The 14,960-nt window shown below is 56.2% G+C and overlaps 8 protein-coding genes across 8 annotated transcripts; 4 read left to right on the forward strand and 4 right to left on the reverse strand.

Moving 5' to 3' along the window:
* The first annotated feature begins 114 nt into the window (after positions 1–114).
* On the forward strand, positions 115–1,375 carry P884DRAFT_283556 (TB2/DP1, HVA22 family-domain-containing protein). Its single transcript, XM_069443670.1, has 5 exons — positions 115–446; positions 515–730; positions 787–812; positions 867–962; positions 1,014–1,375. Exons 1-5 carry the CDS (start codon positions 393–395, stop codon positions 1,129–1,131), a joined length of 510 nt encoding a protein of 169 aa, XP_069299089.1. The 5' UTR covers positions 115–392; the 3' UTR covers positions 1,132–1,375.
* A 686-nt stretch (positions 1,376–2,061) lies between these two features.
* P884DRAFT_239282 (stretch-activated Ca-permeable channel) lies at positions 2,062–4,480 on the forward strand. The gene is made up of 2 exons (XM_069440130.1): positions 2,062–3,378; positions 3,441–4,480. Exons 1-2 carry the CDS (start codon positions 2,139–2,141, stop codon positions 4,121–4,123), a joined length of 1,923 nt encoding a protein of 640 aa, XP_069299090.1. The 5' UTR covers positions 2,062–2,138; the 3' UTR covers positions 4,124–4,480.
* P884DRAFT_257002 (uncharacterized protein) lies at positions 4,481–5,535 on the reverse strand. Its single transcript, XM_069441102.1, has 3 exons — positions 5,213–5,535; positions 4,898–5,024; positions 4,481–4,831 (listed from the first exon to the last, which is right to left on the reverse strand). Exons 1-3 carry the CDS (start codon positions 5,321–5,323, stop codon positions 4,821–4,823), a joined length of 249 nt encoding a protein of 82 aa, XP_069299091.1. The 5' UTR covers positions 5,324–5,535; the 3' UTR covers positions 4,481–4,820.
* A 221-nt stretch (positions 5,536–5,756) lies between these two features.
* On the forward strand, positions 5,757–6,597 carry P884DRAFT_257003 (uncharacterized protein). Its single transcript, XM_069441103.1, has 3 exons — positions 5,757–5,989; positions 6,052–6,187; positions 6,265–6,597. The coding sequence occupies exons 1-3, from the start codon at positions 5,987–5,989 to the stop codon at positions 6,330–6,332; spliced, it is 207 nt and encodes a 68-aa protein (XP_069299092.1). The 5' UTR covers positions 5,757–5,986; the 3' UTR covers positions 6,333–6,597.
* P884DRAFT_257004 (small acidic protein family-domain-containing protein) lies at positions 6,598–7,863 on the reverse strand. The gene has a single exon (XM_069441104.1). It carries the CDS (start codon positions 7,726–7,728, stop codon positions 6,661–6,663), a length of 1,068 nt encoding a protein of 355 aa, XP_069299093.1. The 5' UTR covers positions 7,729–7,863; the 3' UTR covers positions 6,598–6,660.
* A 2,143-nt stretch (positions 7,864–10,006) lies between these two features.
* Positions 10,007–10,759, forward strand: P884DRAFT_276020 (uncharacterized protein; the record flags this gene model as incomplete). Its single annotated transcript, XM_069442904.1, has 2 exons — positions 10,007–10,112; positions 10,176–10,759. 2 exons carry the CDS (start codon positions 10,007–10,009, stop codon positions 10,757–10,759), a joined length of 690 nt encoding a protein of 229 aa, XP_069299094.1.
* A 283-nt stretch (positions 10,760–11,042) lies between these two features.
* On the reverse strand, positions 11,043–12,605 carry P884DRAFT_290625 (Elongator complex protein 5; the record flags this gene model as incomplete). Its single annotated transcript, XM_069444064.1, has 3 exons — positions 12,333–12,605; positions 12,006–12,186; positions 11,043–11,830 (listed from the first exon to the last, which is right to left on the reverse strand). Exons 1-3 carry the CDS (start codon positions 12,489–12,491, stop codon positions 11,043–11,045), a joined length of 1,128 nt encoding a protein of 375 aa, XP_069299095.1. The 5' UTR covers positions 12,492–12,605.
* Positions 12,606–13,158: 553 nt separating this feature from the next.
* P884DRAFT_110064 (Asx homology domain-containing protein) lies at positions 13,159–14,540 on the reverse strand. Its single transcript, XM_069437074.1, has 2 exons — positions 14,004–14,540; positions 13,159–13,943 (listed from the first exon to the last, which is right to left on the reverse strand). Exons 1-2 carry the CDS (start codon positions 14,424–14,426, stop codon positions 13,377–13,379), a joined length of 990 nt encoding a protein of 329 aa, XP_069299096.1. The 5' UTR covers positions 14,427–14,540; the 3' UTR covers positions 13,159–13,376.
* Between the last annotated feature and the right edge of the window lie 420 nt (positions 14,541–14,960).

Below are 14,960 nucleotides of genomic sequence, written 5' to 3' on the forward strand. Positions count from 1 at the left end.
GCCGGGGTCAGAGCTTGTGACCGGGGTTTGTTGCACACGTAGCAGTCGTCATTGCCTCACCTCCCCTGCCACCTACACCGAAGCTCTTCCAAGTTCATTATTTTAACCAATTTTCGCCTACAAAAGACTCCAAGTCTTCCTTTCCAAGAATCGTGCACCGTTCACACCTTCCTGTAAGTTATTCAAGAACGATCTTCTATTCCCCTGTCTGTTGTGCTTCGTTTTTTTATCTATCAGAGGGTTGTCGCCCCCCCGAAGCTGCCGAAAGCTTCCGAGCCCACGATTGAGCATTTTGCTCTTCAGCGTCCTTCTTCAACGATTGATTGCCAAAGTTAACTCCTAACAGGACGTAGGCTCCTTCAAAGCTACGATTTTCTTTACCCGTCGCAGCCATGTCGTCTCCCCAGGACCGCTTTCAGCACTATATCTCCCAGCTCGACAAAGAGGTACGTCGCGATTGCCGATTCTGACCTCTTTCCCAAACATGTTCAATGCTTACTGAACGGGATCGCAGCTCTCCAAATATCCCGCGCTCAACAACCTCGAGAAACAGACATCGGTACCCAAGGCTTACGCCGTTCTCGGCCTGGGGGCGCTCTACTTTTTCCTCATCATCTTCAATCTCGGCGGTCAGCTCCTGACCAACATCGCGGGTTTCATCATTCCCGGCTACTACTCGCTTGGCGCTCTGTTCTCTGCGGATAAGGCTGATGACACGCAGTGGCTGACCGTGAGTAACCCTCGGAGCATTCCGCCGGCGATAGAGCTTCTGCTAACTGGTCATAGTACTGGGTCGTGTTTGCCTTGTTCACGTAAGACAGCCCCCAATCGTGCTGTTCTAGCACGGATGCTAACTCTTACGATAGTGTGGTCGAGAGCCTCGTCAGCGTTGTCTACTGGTTCCCCTTTTACTACACCTTCAAGTTTGTCTTCCTCCTGTGGCTGTCGCTGCCGGCCTTCAAGTAAGTCGTCGCTCGCTATCTTGGTCAAGGTGCAGACTGACCACCATTTAGGGGTGCCGATATTATCTTCCGCTCGTTCCTGGCTCCCACTCTGGGCCGCTACTTCCACACCTCCAGCTCCACCGCCAGCGGTCTCCGCGCGAAGGCCGACTCCCTCCACACCGAGTAAACGATGCTCGCGTCCTTGACCTCGGGCCCATCTGGTGCAATATAAAGCGTATGGCTTTATGTGTGGCCTGATCAGGAGTGTGGAGGCCGGATGGTTGATGTGGCATACTGGTTTTTCTGACGTTGGATATCTGAAGTTTCAGAACCACATCAATCATCGGTAGTGGAACAAAGCACAAAGGATTTTAGTGGCGAGTGTGGAGGATCAATTCCTTACCACATAGCCGATGTTTGGTTTGGGGGGGCTGAAGTTGGTGAGAACCTCACTTGAATATCTCAGCTCTCCTTGTGGCAGTTAGGGTCTTGTCGAGATGTTTGGACTGCGTGAGGCAGCTCGGGGTTGAGGTTTCTATAGAGTCATTATGAGACGTCTTTGAAGATCTCAGTCTTTTGATTTTGTTCCCTCTTCCCATTCCTTCGTGAAAAGTCTGGGCCATGCTGGACCACAGTAACTGGCAGATCAAACAGCCAGTCCAAGGCAGGAGGACAAAGGGGGCAAATGCAGGTGTCAGTTTTCATGTCCAAAACCATCATTGGAGGTGCCATAACGCAGGCCCAAGCCACAAGCAACCCCACACCGCGACCAGGGGTATGGACACGAGGTAACGCTGTCCCCCGCGGCCCACCAACCACTGCAACCATGCGCATCGGTTACGCGGCTCTGGACCGCAGTAACAGCGCCCGTTCCGGCACATCCTCCTAGCCAATATTTGCTGGTTTTATTCCTTCTCCGAGCGGATTGACTCAAACCAGCCTGATCATCTTCGTTGAAGGTCGTGCTCGAGCCGTCAAGAGCAGATAAGCAACGACCATGTTGCCATAACTCGGCGGCCTCTGAGTGGTCGTCTCCAAGTGTCTCTGCGCCCGCGCGATCGACAGGAACAAGGACGAAACCCCGAGCGCATGCTGCCTTGGCTCTCGAGGACTCGCTGCCCCGACATCTACACCACTAACGCCCAGAGACACCCCCCCCCCCCCGGGCGACCCCCGCGGGGCCATTCTCCCACAATGCATCTTAGCCCTTTACAATCGCGGCTGGTGGCGTCTCTCGCCGCCTCCTGCCTGCTGATTCTGCTCTACCTCATCCTCTTCCCGCCGAGTTTCGCCCTTGCCGCCGAGCTCAACGACGCGTTCCCCGCCGCTTCCGATGATCTCGACTTCTCGATAGACCCCGCAGTGCTCAACAATCGAGATCCAATGTATGAGCCCGAGTTCTCGGCCTTCGACAGGAGTATAACGGGCCGGGTTCCTGAAGGCGTCACGCCACTCACAAACAACGAGCCCCTACCAATGAACATACAACCGGGGTCGACACAGCTCTTTGTGTTCGTGCTGCCTAGCGGGTCCCCGGGGGAGGAGGACGGCAGGCGGCATGAGCTGAGAGGCGAGCATAATGCTTCGCGGGAGGCTACGGCTACCGCTGGCGCTGGCGCCACGGAGCAAGCGAAGGGCACATTTGAGGATGGACAAGGCATTGGGAAACGGCAAGCCAAACAAACAGTCTACATTTCGGCAAATACCTGTGACCGCCCGCTGCCGGTTGACGCGTCGAAAACGACGCAAGATGCTCCCCAACTTACTCTTTTCGTATCCACTTCCGCCGAGAATCAAGCGCCTGGGCCTCTCGCGGATCAAGGGAGCCAAGACGTGGTCGTGTTCAACGAGGGAGCCGTGATGTACAGCTTCAACGCGGACGGAGAGGTCTATCTCGGTGTTTACGCACCGAACGTCTCGGACTCCTTCTCCACGAAGCCTTACAATGTCCAGGTAGCGGTGTCTACGGACGGCTACTACTTCAGCTACGACGACCACGATGATGCCGACTTGATCTGGGTCGACAGTGACTCGCAAGGGGCGCTGTTGATCACACACAACCTGACCGACAGTACTGATCCGAAGCTGGAGGCCGAGATCATGAAAACCCAGCCGTATGTGCTCTTTGCGCACAACAAAAGAGACCGAGCCATCAACGGTCTCAAGTACTCATACTGCGGCTTGTACCGGCATGCACAGATTGCGGCTACGAAAGACGAGCGGGCCACCGCTCTGGTTCGAACAGGCATGACCAAAAGGGGGCCGGGGAACTTGCCGAAGCAGCAGTTCTTTTTCAGCGGTCTTAACTCCAGCGCCGAATATTTCGGGATCCTGGCACAAGACGGGCTCGACGGTGACCATCTGGCCACGAGACAGGCCGCTTTCAAGCGAGGGACCCGGGTATTCAAGGCGACCAGCTTCCGCACAAAGTCCAGTAAGAAAAACCCTTCTCACCGTGCCCACCAGCTAGCTAGCTACATGCTCACTTTTGGCCAGACCACGGCAACTGCGCCCTCGTCATCGATCTGTCCTTCTGCGACCAGATCGCCTACTCGGTTCCCAGCAACCCAAGCTTTGGCAACTCGACAAAGCTCGCCGACTTCTATGACAGCTACGCCCGATCGGCATACGCCAACTTCGAGAAGTCCCTCGCGCAGGTCCCGTGCGACGCACCGTCGAGCCAGCGCTACTCGCTCGTACGCAACTGCACCGACTGCGCGGCCGCGTACAAGGACTGGCTGTGCTCCGTCACCATCCCGCGCTGCGAGGATTTCTCCAACACGGCCCCCTATCTCCAGCCGCGCGCCATCACCCAGCCGTTTCCCAACGGCGAGAGGCTCGACGCCGAGACGCTGGCGTCGATGCCCAACACCACGGCCTTCACGGCGAGTCGGAACCCGCGCATCGACGAAGTGATCAAGCCGGGTCCGCACAAGGAGCTGCTGCCGTGCGACAACCTCTGTTATAAGCTTGTGCAGAGCTGCCCCGCCTCGCTGGAGTTCGATTGCCCCTTGCCCCGAGGGATTGGGTTCGCGGGAAACTATGCCAAGCATGACCCGTCCGTGGGGCTGACGTGTAATTTCCCGGGCTCGGCGCACTTCCCGTCGGCCGGCGGGAGGGCGGTGTTGGATTGGGGGTTGATGATTGTGGTGCTGGTGGCGGGATTACTCACGGTATGATGGCAATCAGTGGCTTAGTATTGACTGCTTGTGAGGAGCAACGTATCGGACGGGAGGCGCTCCAGCGCCCTTGCTTGGCTCTTCGGCGTTGTGGGGACTTTGATTGGAGATGGAACCGTCGGAATCGGGAATGTCCAGAGCTCAGGACACGATAATGTGATGTTATCATAACGGGATAGACGATGGGTTTACCGGGAGAGGCGCCATAGGATCCGGTTCGTCAATGCCAGTGACGAACCCGCGCCCGGTACGCACAGAGGCGGTGGAATATCGGAGCTTATCTGGTAGACCAACCCGTACATTTTGGTATCACGCGCCGTATAGTTAGTAGAGCATATAGATCAGTCCCATGCTAGCCATAATTTTTTTTTTCTTAGTTCATCAGCATCAACCCTGTGCTAAACAGCCATTTCCCGCGTCCTGGCCAAAGCCCTTCTAGAACCTCACTTCCGCCAGCAAAGCTTTACATTTCTCTTCCCCAGAACCTCTCGAACAGCCGTCTGCCCCTCGATTCGAGCTGCATCATTTCCATAGCCACCATGAGCCTTTGCTCCCCTCGGCCCCTTCTTTCCCTCTTCCATCGCGGCCCGCAACCTTACTATGGCTCTCACTCTCCGCTGCCGTCGCCGCCGCCGCCGCCGCCGCCGCCTGTTGAGCAGCATGTAAACTCCTCACCTGCGCCTCGAGCCTAGCAATCTCAGCTGGAATCTCCCACCGCCCACGTCAGCACCGGATCCGCATTGGGGACGACGGGACTCAGGTCCAATCACTCACCCCGCCGCGCTTCCTTGATCTCCTCGACCTCCAGCTTGGACCAGCCGAAGTAGACGAGCTGGTAGACAAAGACAGCGAGGAGGGCGCATTTCGCCACGGGCCGAGTAAAGGTTTTGTAAAAGGCGCCCTACGTGTGTGCGTGCGTGCGCGCGCGCGTGGTTGAAGGTTGGTTAGTCGGGGCTAAGGCAAGTACATAGAATTCGGGTGGATGTATGTGAAGAGTGACATGGAAAGCTAGGGGCAGGCGCCGAGTTCGCTGCAAGCGAATAGAGGGAGATGGTGTGGTTGGCAATGGGACAAAATGGGGGTAATTACGGTTGGTGATGGAGTTTGGGACGAGTATCGTCTAAATGGGGTGAGGTTGAGGGGTGTTGTCGGTCTGGTGCGCGACGCCTTCACGAGGGCGGTTCTGAGCGGAGGAAGCATTGTGTGTGTGGTTTTGTGGTGGTGGCACTTGTGAGCGAGTGTTGACGGAACGATGAACTCGGGGTTGACCTGGCACGAATTCAAAGCGATGCGCAATCCTTAAGATGCGCTGTCGTACTGCTAATAAGATCCTCTTGTTGGCTGGCTTGGGCGTGAGTCGGCTAGGCTTTTTATGAAAGTTGTGAATCCAAAAGCCGAGTTCGATGAGCGAGGTTGCGCCTAGCACAATGATCTGCGAGCTCAGGCGAGCCAGAATTGGCCTTGCAACCGACCCTCTGCACCCCAGGCGCACCCCAGGCACACCCCTGTCTCCCGCTCTCATTGCCAGTAACTAACTAGTTATGAGCAAGGGGGTTACAGCGGGTGACCCACCTTGGCTGCATGGCTCTCTCAACGACAGATGGCCAAAAGCGGGAGCTTGCAATCTGTCCCATTTGCGAGACAACAGCCCGGATTCTCCTTTCCCATCTCAGCAGCATCCCTCGAGCCCGGAGCAAGTCTCCAGCGAACTTTGCGACTAGCGCAATTCCGTCCCTGGACCTTCGCTCCTCGCTTGTCCAGCAACCTTGACTCGGGATTCCTCCCCAATCGCTCCAATACCGACAATACCTCGACGATTTCCTGAACATTGCGTTCCACCTCTGACTTTCATACACCTTCACAATGGTATGCGCGCGGTCGCCAGCTACGTCGCCCAATATACGTCTCACTAACGACACCGGGAATAGGCCCAAACACCGCAGCAAAGGAGGGCAAACCTCAAGTTCGCCAAGGAGACCGAGGCGCGCATGGGCAAGTCGGAGAGCCAAATCAAGAAGCGGGCCAAGGATACGCCCAAGTCGCCCATTTCCCCTTTCTGGCTCGGTATGGTTCTTCGCATGCCATGACCCAGATTTCTGCGTAGGAGTACCGGTCCGCTGACCTTGCTCGGGTGGCTGCAGCTCTTCTCGGCTTCGTCGTGTTCGGCGGCCTCATCTTTGAGATCATCTCGCGCATTTTCTTGCGATAATCGGTCGGATGAGCTACGTGTGGAAGATAAGAAACCGAAGGGATATACCGCGAAAAGATTACGCACAAGGGCCGGCCGCCCGACCGAGCGTTACGAGGGAGTTCTGCGCAAGGTGGAAGGGACCCGTTGATACCGGGCCGCGTACAAGGCCCGAGCCTGTTATCTGCGCACATGTACCACTATTCGGCCTCGTCCACAAAAATGAGGCTCTCTGATTTTGCTAGCGTATACCATTCTACCGATCATTGAGGACGGCGGGTAACTTGGGGTGGGGTAAAAGTATCAACAACAGCAACCGGGAAGCGACCTGCTCGCAGTGTTTCCATTTTTAGGCACCAAGTCCCTTGCGCTGGCCACCGCTTCCGAACTTCATCTGAATGCCGGCGTCGAACTGCTTTTCGAGCTCCTGCGACACCTGGTTGATGTCGAACTTCTTCCGGGGGCCGTCCTTTGCTTCGGTGGCGCCGACGGCGGCAATGCCCGCCTTCTTCCCACCGAGCAGCCTCATGAACTTGTTTTGACGTGACTCGCCGCCACCAAGACCTCGAACGTTCCATCGCTCAGCAAGGTCTTCGGCCGGAGCAGTGGTAGTTGCGGGGGTCGGTGTTTCCTTCTCGGCCGACTTTTCCGGCGTCCCTTTCGACTTTCGCTTCTTCGATTTATCCTTCTTCGACTTCTTGTCCTTATTCTTTCCTTCTGCACTCTCCTCGTTTTCCGGACCCTTGGTAACCTCGGCGCTCGCATCGGCCATCACTACATCCCCATCCTTCTCCTTGTGCTTGCGTTTCTTCTTTTTCTCCTTCTCTTCAGACCTCTGCTGTTCCTCAGCCTCGGGCAGACGCTCGGCACTCTTATTTGCCTCGCTCTCGTTTTTGCTCTTCTTCTTCTTCTTCCTCTCCACAGTAGCGTCCTCGATATCCTCCTTCTTTGCGCCCTCAACGGTACCCTTTTCGGCGTGTGGCTGATCCCCGTTTGTCGCGCTTCTGGCCCCATCATGGCTCTTCTTCTTTTTTTCCTTCTTTTCAGACCTCCCCCTTTCGGACTCGGTCTCATTCTCCTCCTCCTTCTTCTTCTTCTTCGTGGGAGGCTCAGCAGCCTCCGCTTCTCTCGCAACCTTGACCTCAGCTGCAGTCTCCGTGTCGGCTAGCTCATCGGAAGCATCCCGTTTGCGCTTGACATCATTCTTTTTCTCCTTCTTCGACTTCTTGGCGTTTGCTTTGGGTTCCTCCTGTGCCTCGGGAGACTTTGATGCCTCTGGCTCTGTAGCAATTGGCTTGCCTTCGGTGGACTTTTTGAGCTTCTTCTTCTTGTCCTTGATGCTCGTGTCTGTTGCAGCTTGGCCATCGGCGGATTTTTCTTTGGACTCCTTGGCCTTCTTCTTTGACTTCTCACCCATTGTGCTGGTGATGATGAAGCGATAATGTGACGAAGGTTGGCGGCGACTTGTTGTCTATCCTCCAATCACCAGTTGGGAGAGGTCTCAAATGTTCAGGCTGTGGTCAGCCAAATTGATATGTTAAGGCAAGTTTGGTTGATCGAACCGTCAGGGTTCTAGCTTGGGATTCAGAAGGTTAAAGCGTCCTTCGCTTTTTCTTTTCACTTGACGAGATACGGATTGTAGTGTAAAGTATTCCCTGCCCTGGGCTTAGACCCACTTGCCGTGCTTGGTATGCTCACCAATCAGAGGTGAAAGTCGATCGGGAACCCACTTTGCTCCTCTCCTAGAATCGGTACCTCAGGGTCGGGTAAGCTCCTCAAGCGGACAAGTGTTCAGCAGCTAATTCAACGGGGTCTTCTTCTTAACATCATACGCAGTCGCTCGTAACTGTCCGTTTCTTTTCTGCCCTAAGACGTCCAAGTGTGCTGTGAAGCATACAGAAGACTGTCGTTCAGGAGACGGAAAATACTACGCTGAGCATTGATAGCCTCCAGATGGGAAAAGAAGCAAAGACATTTTGTTGTCGGGAGTAGGGTGAAGAATTGCTGTGGCTTCATAGCAACAGAGACTGTACTTCGCCATCATTGTTGCTCAATCTTTACGCAACATAACACTGATACAGACAAGTCCATATGGCACATGGGGTTCTTGTTGGAATGCGGAGGGAGGAGCAGCCCTAGCACTTCCCGCAATACCACCTATCCATCTCCATCGCGTGGGGCTCTGGCCCAGCGGTGACCTCTGATTATCCTTCGAACTCCGAGTCCGTTACAGTCGAACAATCCAAACACTTTCTCTGCATATTGCGTGAGGATCTCCAGCGTCCGCGTACGCTAACTTGAAGGATGATCCAACTGCCTACTTGACCATGTGAGTTCTCGCCTGTCCTCTGCAACGCCTTTCGCCTTCGAGATGGAAAGAACGGTGACATGTTGACCCCATGGCACAGACTAGGCCCATCCAAGTTCGTCGTTGTTGGCACCAGCGCACAACAACAGGGTCGATATCTTGCTGCTTATCGGCGCTACGACGAGGTCACGGATATCTCGATGGACCCCTGGTTCAAACACATTCCCAGAGTCCGGTGGGTCACGCTCGAGAACTCGAGCCCTATGGCCCACTGGGAGGATCGCGAGCGGTTTATGGATGTGACGGGTACTTTCCTTTCAACGCCATGAGCTCCACTCGCTTGTGATGTTGCCGATCGATCGGTACTACTGATCTATGCCCGCTTTCTGGCCACCTAATTAATTGAATCATCAATGGTATTTCGACAGATTCTATCAGAGAAACACTGTGGCCATGTCGCATCTTGGGCGTTCAATTCCCGCCCACAACCAGCTTGTCTCGACTTAGCTTAACACCCGTCATTCATGCAAAGCACGAAACTCGATTCTTCTGTATGGGAGCCCTTCATCGACACGGATTAGCTGACCGTCAGGAATATTCATCTGGCTGCCATGCGTAATCCTCAAGTGCTGAGCTGGCAGACAGACGCGCTATGTGCCTTCTTCCTTCCGAGACGAATACTAGGCAATCGAAACCACCCCCAATATAACCCTAACCCTTATTTTGGTGGCTTCGATCAGGCCGCCAGCTAGTTAAGGAGCAGGGAATGTTCTCGACTGCTGAATCTGTTGCTGGTGTCAACCAATAACTAGCCCCGATGCAAAGCTGCAGACAGGGGGTGTGTGGCGAGTTAGCCATCAAATACAGCTTGTAAACTAGAGTTATCGTTGGAGGTGCCTCCAGTACAAGCGAAATTTCCCTCGCAGCGGAATCGACGTCATTCTTCAGCCGCCAAGTTGCCCACGTCGTATTTTTCTTTTTGTTTCTTTCTTCACCGACCTAAACCACACAATCCCGTAGCGCATCACCGCTCGTACCAATAATGGCCGACCGGCGGGACGGGCAGCCTCGCCGCGGCGGTGACAGGCCTTCACACGACTACAGAGACAGGCGGCGTGACCGGGACGGGGGGAGAGACCGCGACGACAGACGCCAGAACGGTGCCCGCGATTACGGCAGGGACCGAGATAGAGATAGGGACCACCGACGGTACCGGTCGCGTTCCAGAGATCGGGCCGACCGTCGACGCTCCCGATCCCCCGGCCGCGAGCGCGGCTACGACCGGCGCGATGCAGATCGGGAGAGGGAGAGGGAGAGGGAAAGGGAAAGGGACAGAGCGCGTGAGAGAGACCGGGACCGGGACCGGGATCGGGATTGGGATAGGGACATGGACAGGGCGCGAGGCGACCGACGGCGCGGGGACGATCGCGCAGAGCCACCACGGACGCGCGGCGATAGGAGCATAAGAGGAGAGTTTGACCGGCCGGATCAAGGTACTTTCCAGCGTTTTGCCCTGTCACCACCCGGTTCAAGCACTAACGGCCTGGATCATGCAGACCAACAGCAACGAGACCGAGACGGCCGCAGCATCACAGGATCGCCACGCCGCCCAGTCAGCCCTACGCGGCGTCTCGACAAAGATGGCAACGGCAACGGCGACGGCGACGGGCACCCGCAACTCCCGACCCGCTCGAAACCCAGCAACGGCAGCACGGGCGGACCCGCCCCCCCGCTGGCGGCGCCCGTCTCATTCAAGGTAAAGGGTAGGGACGGCAGTCACGGTCCCGAGGCGCGGAATCAGTCGACGTCAACGTCGACACGGGAGAACAGCCAGGAGCAGCAGCAGCAGCAACAACAACAACAACAACAACACGAACGCGAAGAGAGGGAACGGCAGCAGTCCAGAGGCCGCTTCGACGCCGAACCCATGGACGAAGACGAGGAGGAGGACGTTGTGGTCGAGGATGACGGCCTGGACGACATGGCGGCCATGATGGGCTTCGGCGGGTTCGGGTCCACCAAGGGGAAGAAGGTGCTGGGGAACAATGTGGGCGCGGCGAGGAAGGAGAAGCCGACCAAGTATCGGCAGTACATGAACCGCATCGGCGGTTTCAACAGGCCGCTGAGTCCTACTAGATAGAGAGAGAGAGAACGGTCTCGGGGGATGAGGGCGCGGCGTTGCGTGTGTATGGTCGGTATTGATACCCTTGAGTCATGCGAATCAACAGAATCACTCGGTCGACATTGCCGTGAATACTCTTCTTCGCTTTCAACGGGTGGTAGGTGGTAGGGATCGAAGCGCGGACCCATGAAAAAAACCCAAGAGAAATGGTCATGATCCATGCTCAGTAGTTGTTAGTTTAGTACCTTGGGCCACGCTTGACCAAAGAAACGAGGCAGATTCATCCACTCTGTAGGAGTCCCTATATCTCGTCCTCCTCCTCATCAAAATCATCCTCCCTCCCCATATCATACAAAATCCTCCCCCCTTCGCCGCCTCCGATATCCACCTGCGCATCAAAGTACGGCAGCACCACCCCCTCACGGTCCCGCCTCTGCTTCTCCGTCAGCCCGAGGTTGAAGGTAGCCTCCATCTGGCCCTCCGGCCCCCGCCCCTCCCTCTCGCTCTCCCCCTCCCCTCCCGCACCCGGAACCCTGGAGAAGGCAGGATGGTCGGCCATCAGCATCACCGCCAGCGCCCCCTTGCCGCCGTCGGCCCGAGAGGGAGACGGGGAGGGGGTGAGGACGAACCGCTCCGCCACCGCCCTCCCGCTCCGCCGCCGCATCTCCATCTCGACCACCACGGCCGCCGCCGCCGCCGCCGCCGCCGCCGCGCCGATCTTCCCTCCGCCGCCGACCTCCCCGCCCAGCTCGCGCGGCAACAAGCCGACCAGCGCCCCCTCCCGGCCCTCGCGCAGGCCCAACTCGGGCTCGGGCAGGCTGCGCTCGCGGGCGCGGCGGGCGGCGACGGCGTGGCCGAGCCCCGAGACGCGCAGGACCGTCGTGGCGAGGTGCGAGAGGAGCGTGAGCGGGTCCGGGATGTACTGCTCCCGTCCGTGCCCGATGAGGGGCAGGGCGGGGACGTCGGCGTGGTAGACGGCGACGAGGGAGACGGTCGGGGCGGCGATGACGGCGGAGAAGAAGGCCGGCAGGAGGGCGGGCGGGAGGCGGTGCGAGGGGAGGTTGAGCGTGTCGATGACGATGAGGGCTTCTGATGGGAAGGAAAGAGAGAAAGAAATGTTTCGGACGATCGTGAGTATGCAGCTTCTTCTCCAAGAGGTCACGGCTGGACTGAAGAAAAGGGGAAATAAAAAAAAAAAAAAGGGGGGGGGGAGGGAGGGCAGGGGGGGAACAGGGTTGTGGGAAGAGAGAGGACGCGGGCATACTTTGAACAGGAGGAGGTGCGGCCCCCTCTTTGGCGACGGCGGTGCGCGGAGGCGTGACGTGTGAGGCTATCTCGGCCGCAAGGGCTTTGAGAGGCTTGCCGCGGGCCCGGATGAATATGTCGGCGAGGGCGGGCTTCTTGATCGTGGCGAAGGAGACGAAGACGATTTCGGCACGTTCGAGCTGATATAGTTGCGTCAGCGTCCTCGATTTCATATCGATAGGAACAACATTCGTGCATATATATAGACGACAGGAAAACCAAAAAAAAAGAAAAGAAAAAAAGAAAAAAAAGAAAAGAAAACAAAAGAAAAGAAATTGGAACAAACTTTGGCCCGCCGCATAAATTCATTTGTGAGTGGTTCGGCGCTCTGCTCTAAGCTGTCGAGAATCAAGGTGAGCGGGCTGGCGCTGTCTCGGAGGTTGAGCAGTTTCTCAAAAAGCAGCAGACTGTGAGCCCGCTTGTGTGCCTGCGCGGATGGAGCCATTGTAAGGACAATCTCGAAGAGACCGGAGTGTTGCAGATTTGAGATACAACCATATGAAACTGGGCGGGTCAAAAAGGTCTACCTTGACGGTGAGCTTATCTAGCATGTAGAGAGCGTTACTGTGTACGTGTGGAGGCACGAGTCATCGAGCGTGAGGTGTGTGTGCACTGATTCTGGCAATTTTCACTAACATGTATCGGAAACCCCACCCCTTTGTTCTCACTCGCAGCCGGAGCGCATTCAGCAACAGGACATCAAAAACAAGGACCCTTGGCCTATAGTAGTCTTGATCTTTCCATATGTAGTACAATTGACTTCATGGCCATTGTTGTGGCTTCATTTCCACGTTCCATGATGGTTGTTTGTCATCGAGCCTTGCCGCAAAAGAGGGGTATCTCAACAGATCTTGAATCCTGCCATGACTCGCATTATGCGCCGCTTCCCTCTTAACAATGCAGTACGCCGTGTCCCCGGTTCTAACTCCCACCCAGACCCTGCCCGTTATCTCTGCCCGTTGTGCCTCGCTTATTCGTTGATCATCTCAATCCCATGAAGAAGCACGGGATGGAGTCCGGAGTTGGCAATGATAGACAAGCAAACGCAGGAACATGAGGGGCCCAATAGGAAAATAAAAAATAAAAAATCCCATACATGCCATCAGTCCCAGCTCCGCCGCCGGCGACGGCGCTGTTTCAACTCGACAACCAGCTCACCCTCAGATCCCTTGGCAGGGTTGGATACCGACCTGCCCGGCTTGTCCTTTGGCTTTGCAAGGTCCTGGAGTGACTGTCTTCCTGTCACCTCTGGGCCCCGTCTGTTCGCCGGGTTGTGTGCCTTTGCAGCACTTCCATCTGACGTCTCCTCTCTAGCTAGCTCGTCCGACTCCTAATCAGACTGGGCAGCAAGAGTTGATGCGGCCACTTCTTGTCCCTGTGGGACCGCACGCGAGTTGGCGTGATCGTTGCGGGTATCGGAACTCTGTTGGGTTGAAGGGGAACGGCGTGGTGGCTTGGATGGCCGCGGGGAAGAGCCCTTTTCTTGGGAAGCCTCCGGAGCATCGGGAGGGGTTGGGCAGGCAGCATCAGTCGTAACGTCTTTGGAGGCGTCCAGCGACTCGGATTCCTGCGCCTTGCTTTCGACCGGCATTTGGATGCCCCAGTCTTCCTCGAACTGCTCCCGGAGAAAGTCGTCATAATCACCTCGCTTATGCTTTTCGTGGGCCACCCAGGCCTGCCTCAGCCATTCCTCGTCGTGGCGGCCGAGCTCAATGTTCTCGCAATAGCGGACACAATCGTAGCGGAAGTTGTCGTCGTTGGCCAGCGACGCCAGGTCTGGGCGGGCGGCCTCGGTGCCTGCATCCAGAATAGGGGTCCCATCCGGACACCTGCCCAGCACTTCCTTCTTCTCCTCCGGCGTCAGGACATCCCAAGCATCTGGGTGCAGTAGGATTGCCTTTGTAGGCGATGTTATTATCACCTGCAAGTCCTTGGGAGACAGGGACGGGGCGCTTACTCTTAGATCAGCGTATGCGAGCGGGGACCTTGGGTCGGTGAAGACAAACGGGCCTTCCCATTTCTTGTCCTGCGCCGAGGTTTTCCGACCTTCAGATGCCGTGTGCCGAGCCTTCTTCACGGGCGCTGTCTTTCGGGAAACGCTGGCCTTGCGCTTTTGAGTGCTAGACTGGGTTCCCTCATCAGAGTCTTGAGTCGCCGGTTTTTTTCCCTTGGCCGTTGCAGAGGCCTTTCCTTGGGCCTTTTCTTTATGCCCAGTCGCCGAGGCTTCCTTTGGAGAAACGTCCAGCGATCCAGCCGTCGCTTCTTGATGATCACTCGGGGCGGGCGATTGGTCCTCCTTGCCGATGGGGCTGCCCAGGGCGACTTGGACGACGCTTGCTGGTGGTGATGAGAGCGGGCTGCTCCGTGGTGCGCCCTCCATGATGAGATGATGTTGTTAATCTCGATCGACGGGATGGGGCTTAGGCGGCTGGGAAAAAAAAGAAAAAGAAAAAGAAAAAGAAAAAGAAAAAGAAAAAGAAAAAGAAAAAGAAAAAGAAAAAGAAAAAGAAAAAGAAAAAGAAAAACACTGTCGTGACTCAAGAGTGAAAGAATTGAAGAGTAACACGTCTTGCACACGACGCACTGCTACCGGCGAACAAGCCCGGAGTCAGTGAACGTTGGGGAGTGAGCAAACAAGAGAGGAGAAGGCGAATGCGCGGATGATTTCAAGGATGTTTGTTGTGTTATGTGGTTTCCTGGATGGGAAGTATTGTTTACAGCGTTTGAATAGGGACCGCAACTAGAAAGCGGAGCATCAGCTGCGTCGGTGATGAAGACCAGGTCATCTTTGGACTGGCAGACCAAAGAGCGGCTGCGGGTTGGTCCTGCATGTCGAATGTGAGAAGAAGGTTGGCTCAAAGAGATCAGCCAAACATGGGCAGTCTCGGAGCAGGCAATTCCAGGTACAGATTAC

This window comes from Thermothelomyces heterothallicus (assembly GCF_042370625.1).
Source record: "Thermothelomyces heterothallicus CBS 202.75 unplaced genomic scaffold P884_scaffold_6, whole genome shotgun sequence".
Lineage (NCBI taxonomy): Eukaryota > Fungi > Ascomycota > Sordariomycetes > Sordariales > Chaetomiaceae > Thermothelomyces > Thermothelomyces heterothallicus.

Excerpts from the sequence above, each read along its gene's own strand:
- P884DRAFT_110064 (XM_069437074.1), bottom strand. The coding sequence starts at position 14,426 with ATGGAGGGCGCACCACGGAGCAGCCCGCTCTCATCACCACCAGCAAGC. Across the intron at positions 13,944-14,003 it reads TCGCATACGCTGATCTAAGA|GCAATCCTACTGCACCCAGA; the intron begins GTAAGCGCCCCG and ends TCGCCTACAAAG.
- P884DRAFT_257004 (XM_069441104.1), bottom strand. The coding sequence starts at position 7,728 with ATGGGTGAGAAGTCAAAGAAGAAGGCCAAGGAGTCCAAAGAAAAATCC.
- P884DRAFT_283556 (XM_069443670.1), top strand. The coding sequence starts at position 393 with ATGTCGTCTCCCCAGGACCGCTTTCAGCACTATATCTCCCAGCTCGAC. Across the intron at positions 447-514 it reads TCTCCCAGCTCGACAAAGAG|CTCTCCAAATATCCCGCGCT; the intron begins GTACGTCGCGAT and ends ACGGGATCGCAG. Across the intron at positions 813-866 it reads GTCGTGTTTGCCTTGTTCAC|TGTGGTCGAGAGCCTCGTCA; the intron begins GTAAGACAGCCC and ends CTCTTACGATAG.
- P884DRAFT_257003 (XM_069441103.1), top strand. Across the intron at positions 6,188-6,264 it reads CATTTCCCCTTTCTGGCTCG|CTCTTCTCGGCTTCGTCGTG; the intron begins GTATGGTTCTTC and ends GGGTGGCTGCAG.
- P884DRAFT_239282 (XM_069440130.1), top strand. The coding sequence starts at position 2,139 with ATGCATCTTAGCCCTTTACAATCGCGGCTGGTGGCGTCTCTCGCCGCC. Across the intron at positions 3,379-3,440 it reads CAGCTTCCGCACAAAGTCCA|ACCACGGCAACTGCGCCCTC; the intron begins GTAAGAAAAACC and ends ACTTTTGGCCAG.
- P884DRAFT_257002 (XM_069441102.1), bottom strand. The coding sequence starts at position 5,323 with ATGCTTCCTCCGCTCAGAACCGCCCTCGTGAAGGCGTCGCGCACCAGA. Across the intron at positions 5,025-5,212 it reads CCCAAACTCCATCACCAACC|GGCGCCTTTTACAAAACCTT; the intron begins GTAATTACCCCC and ends GCACACACGTAG.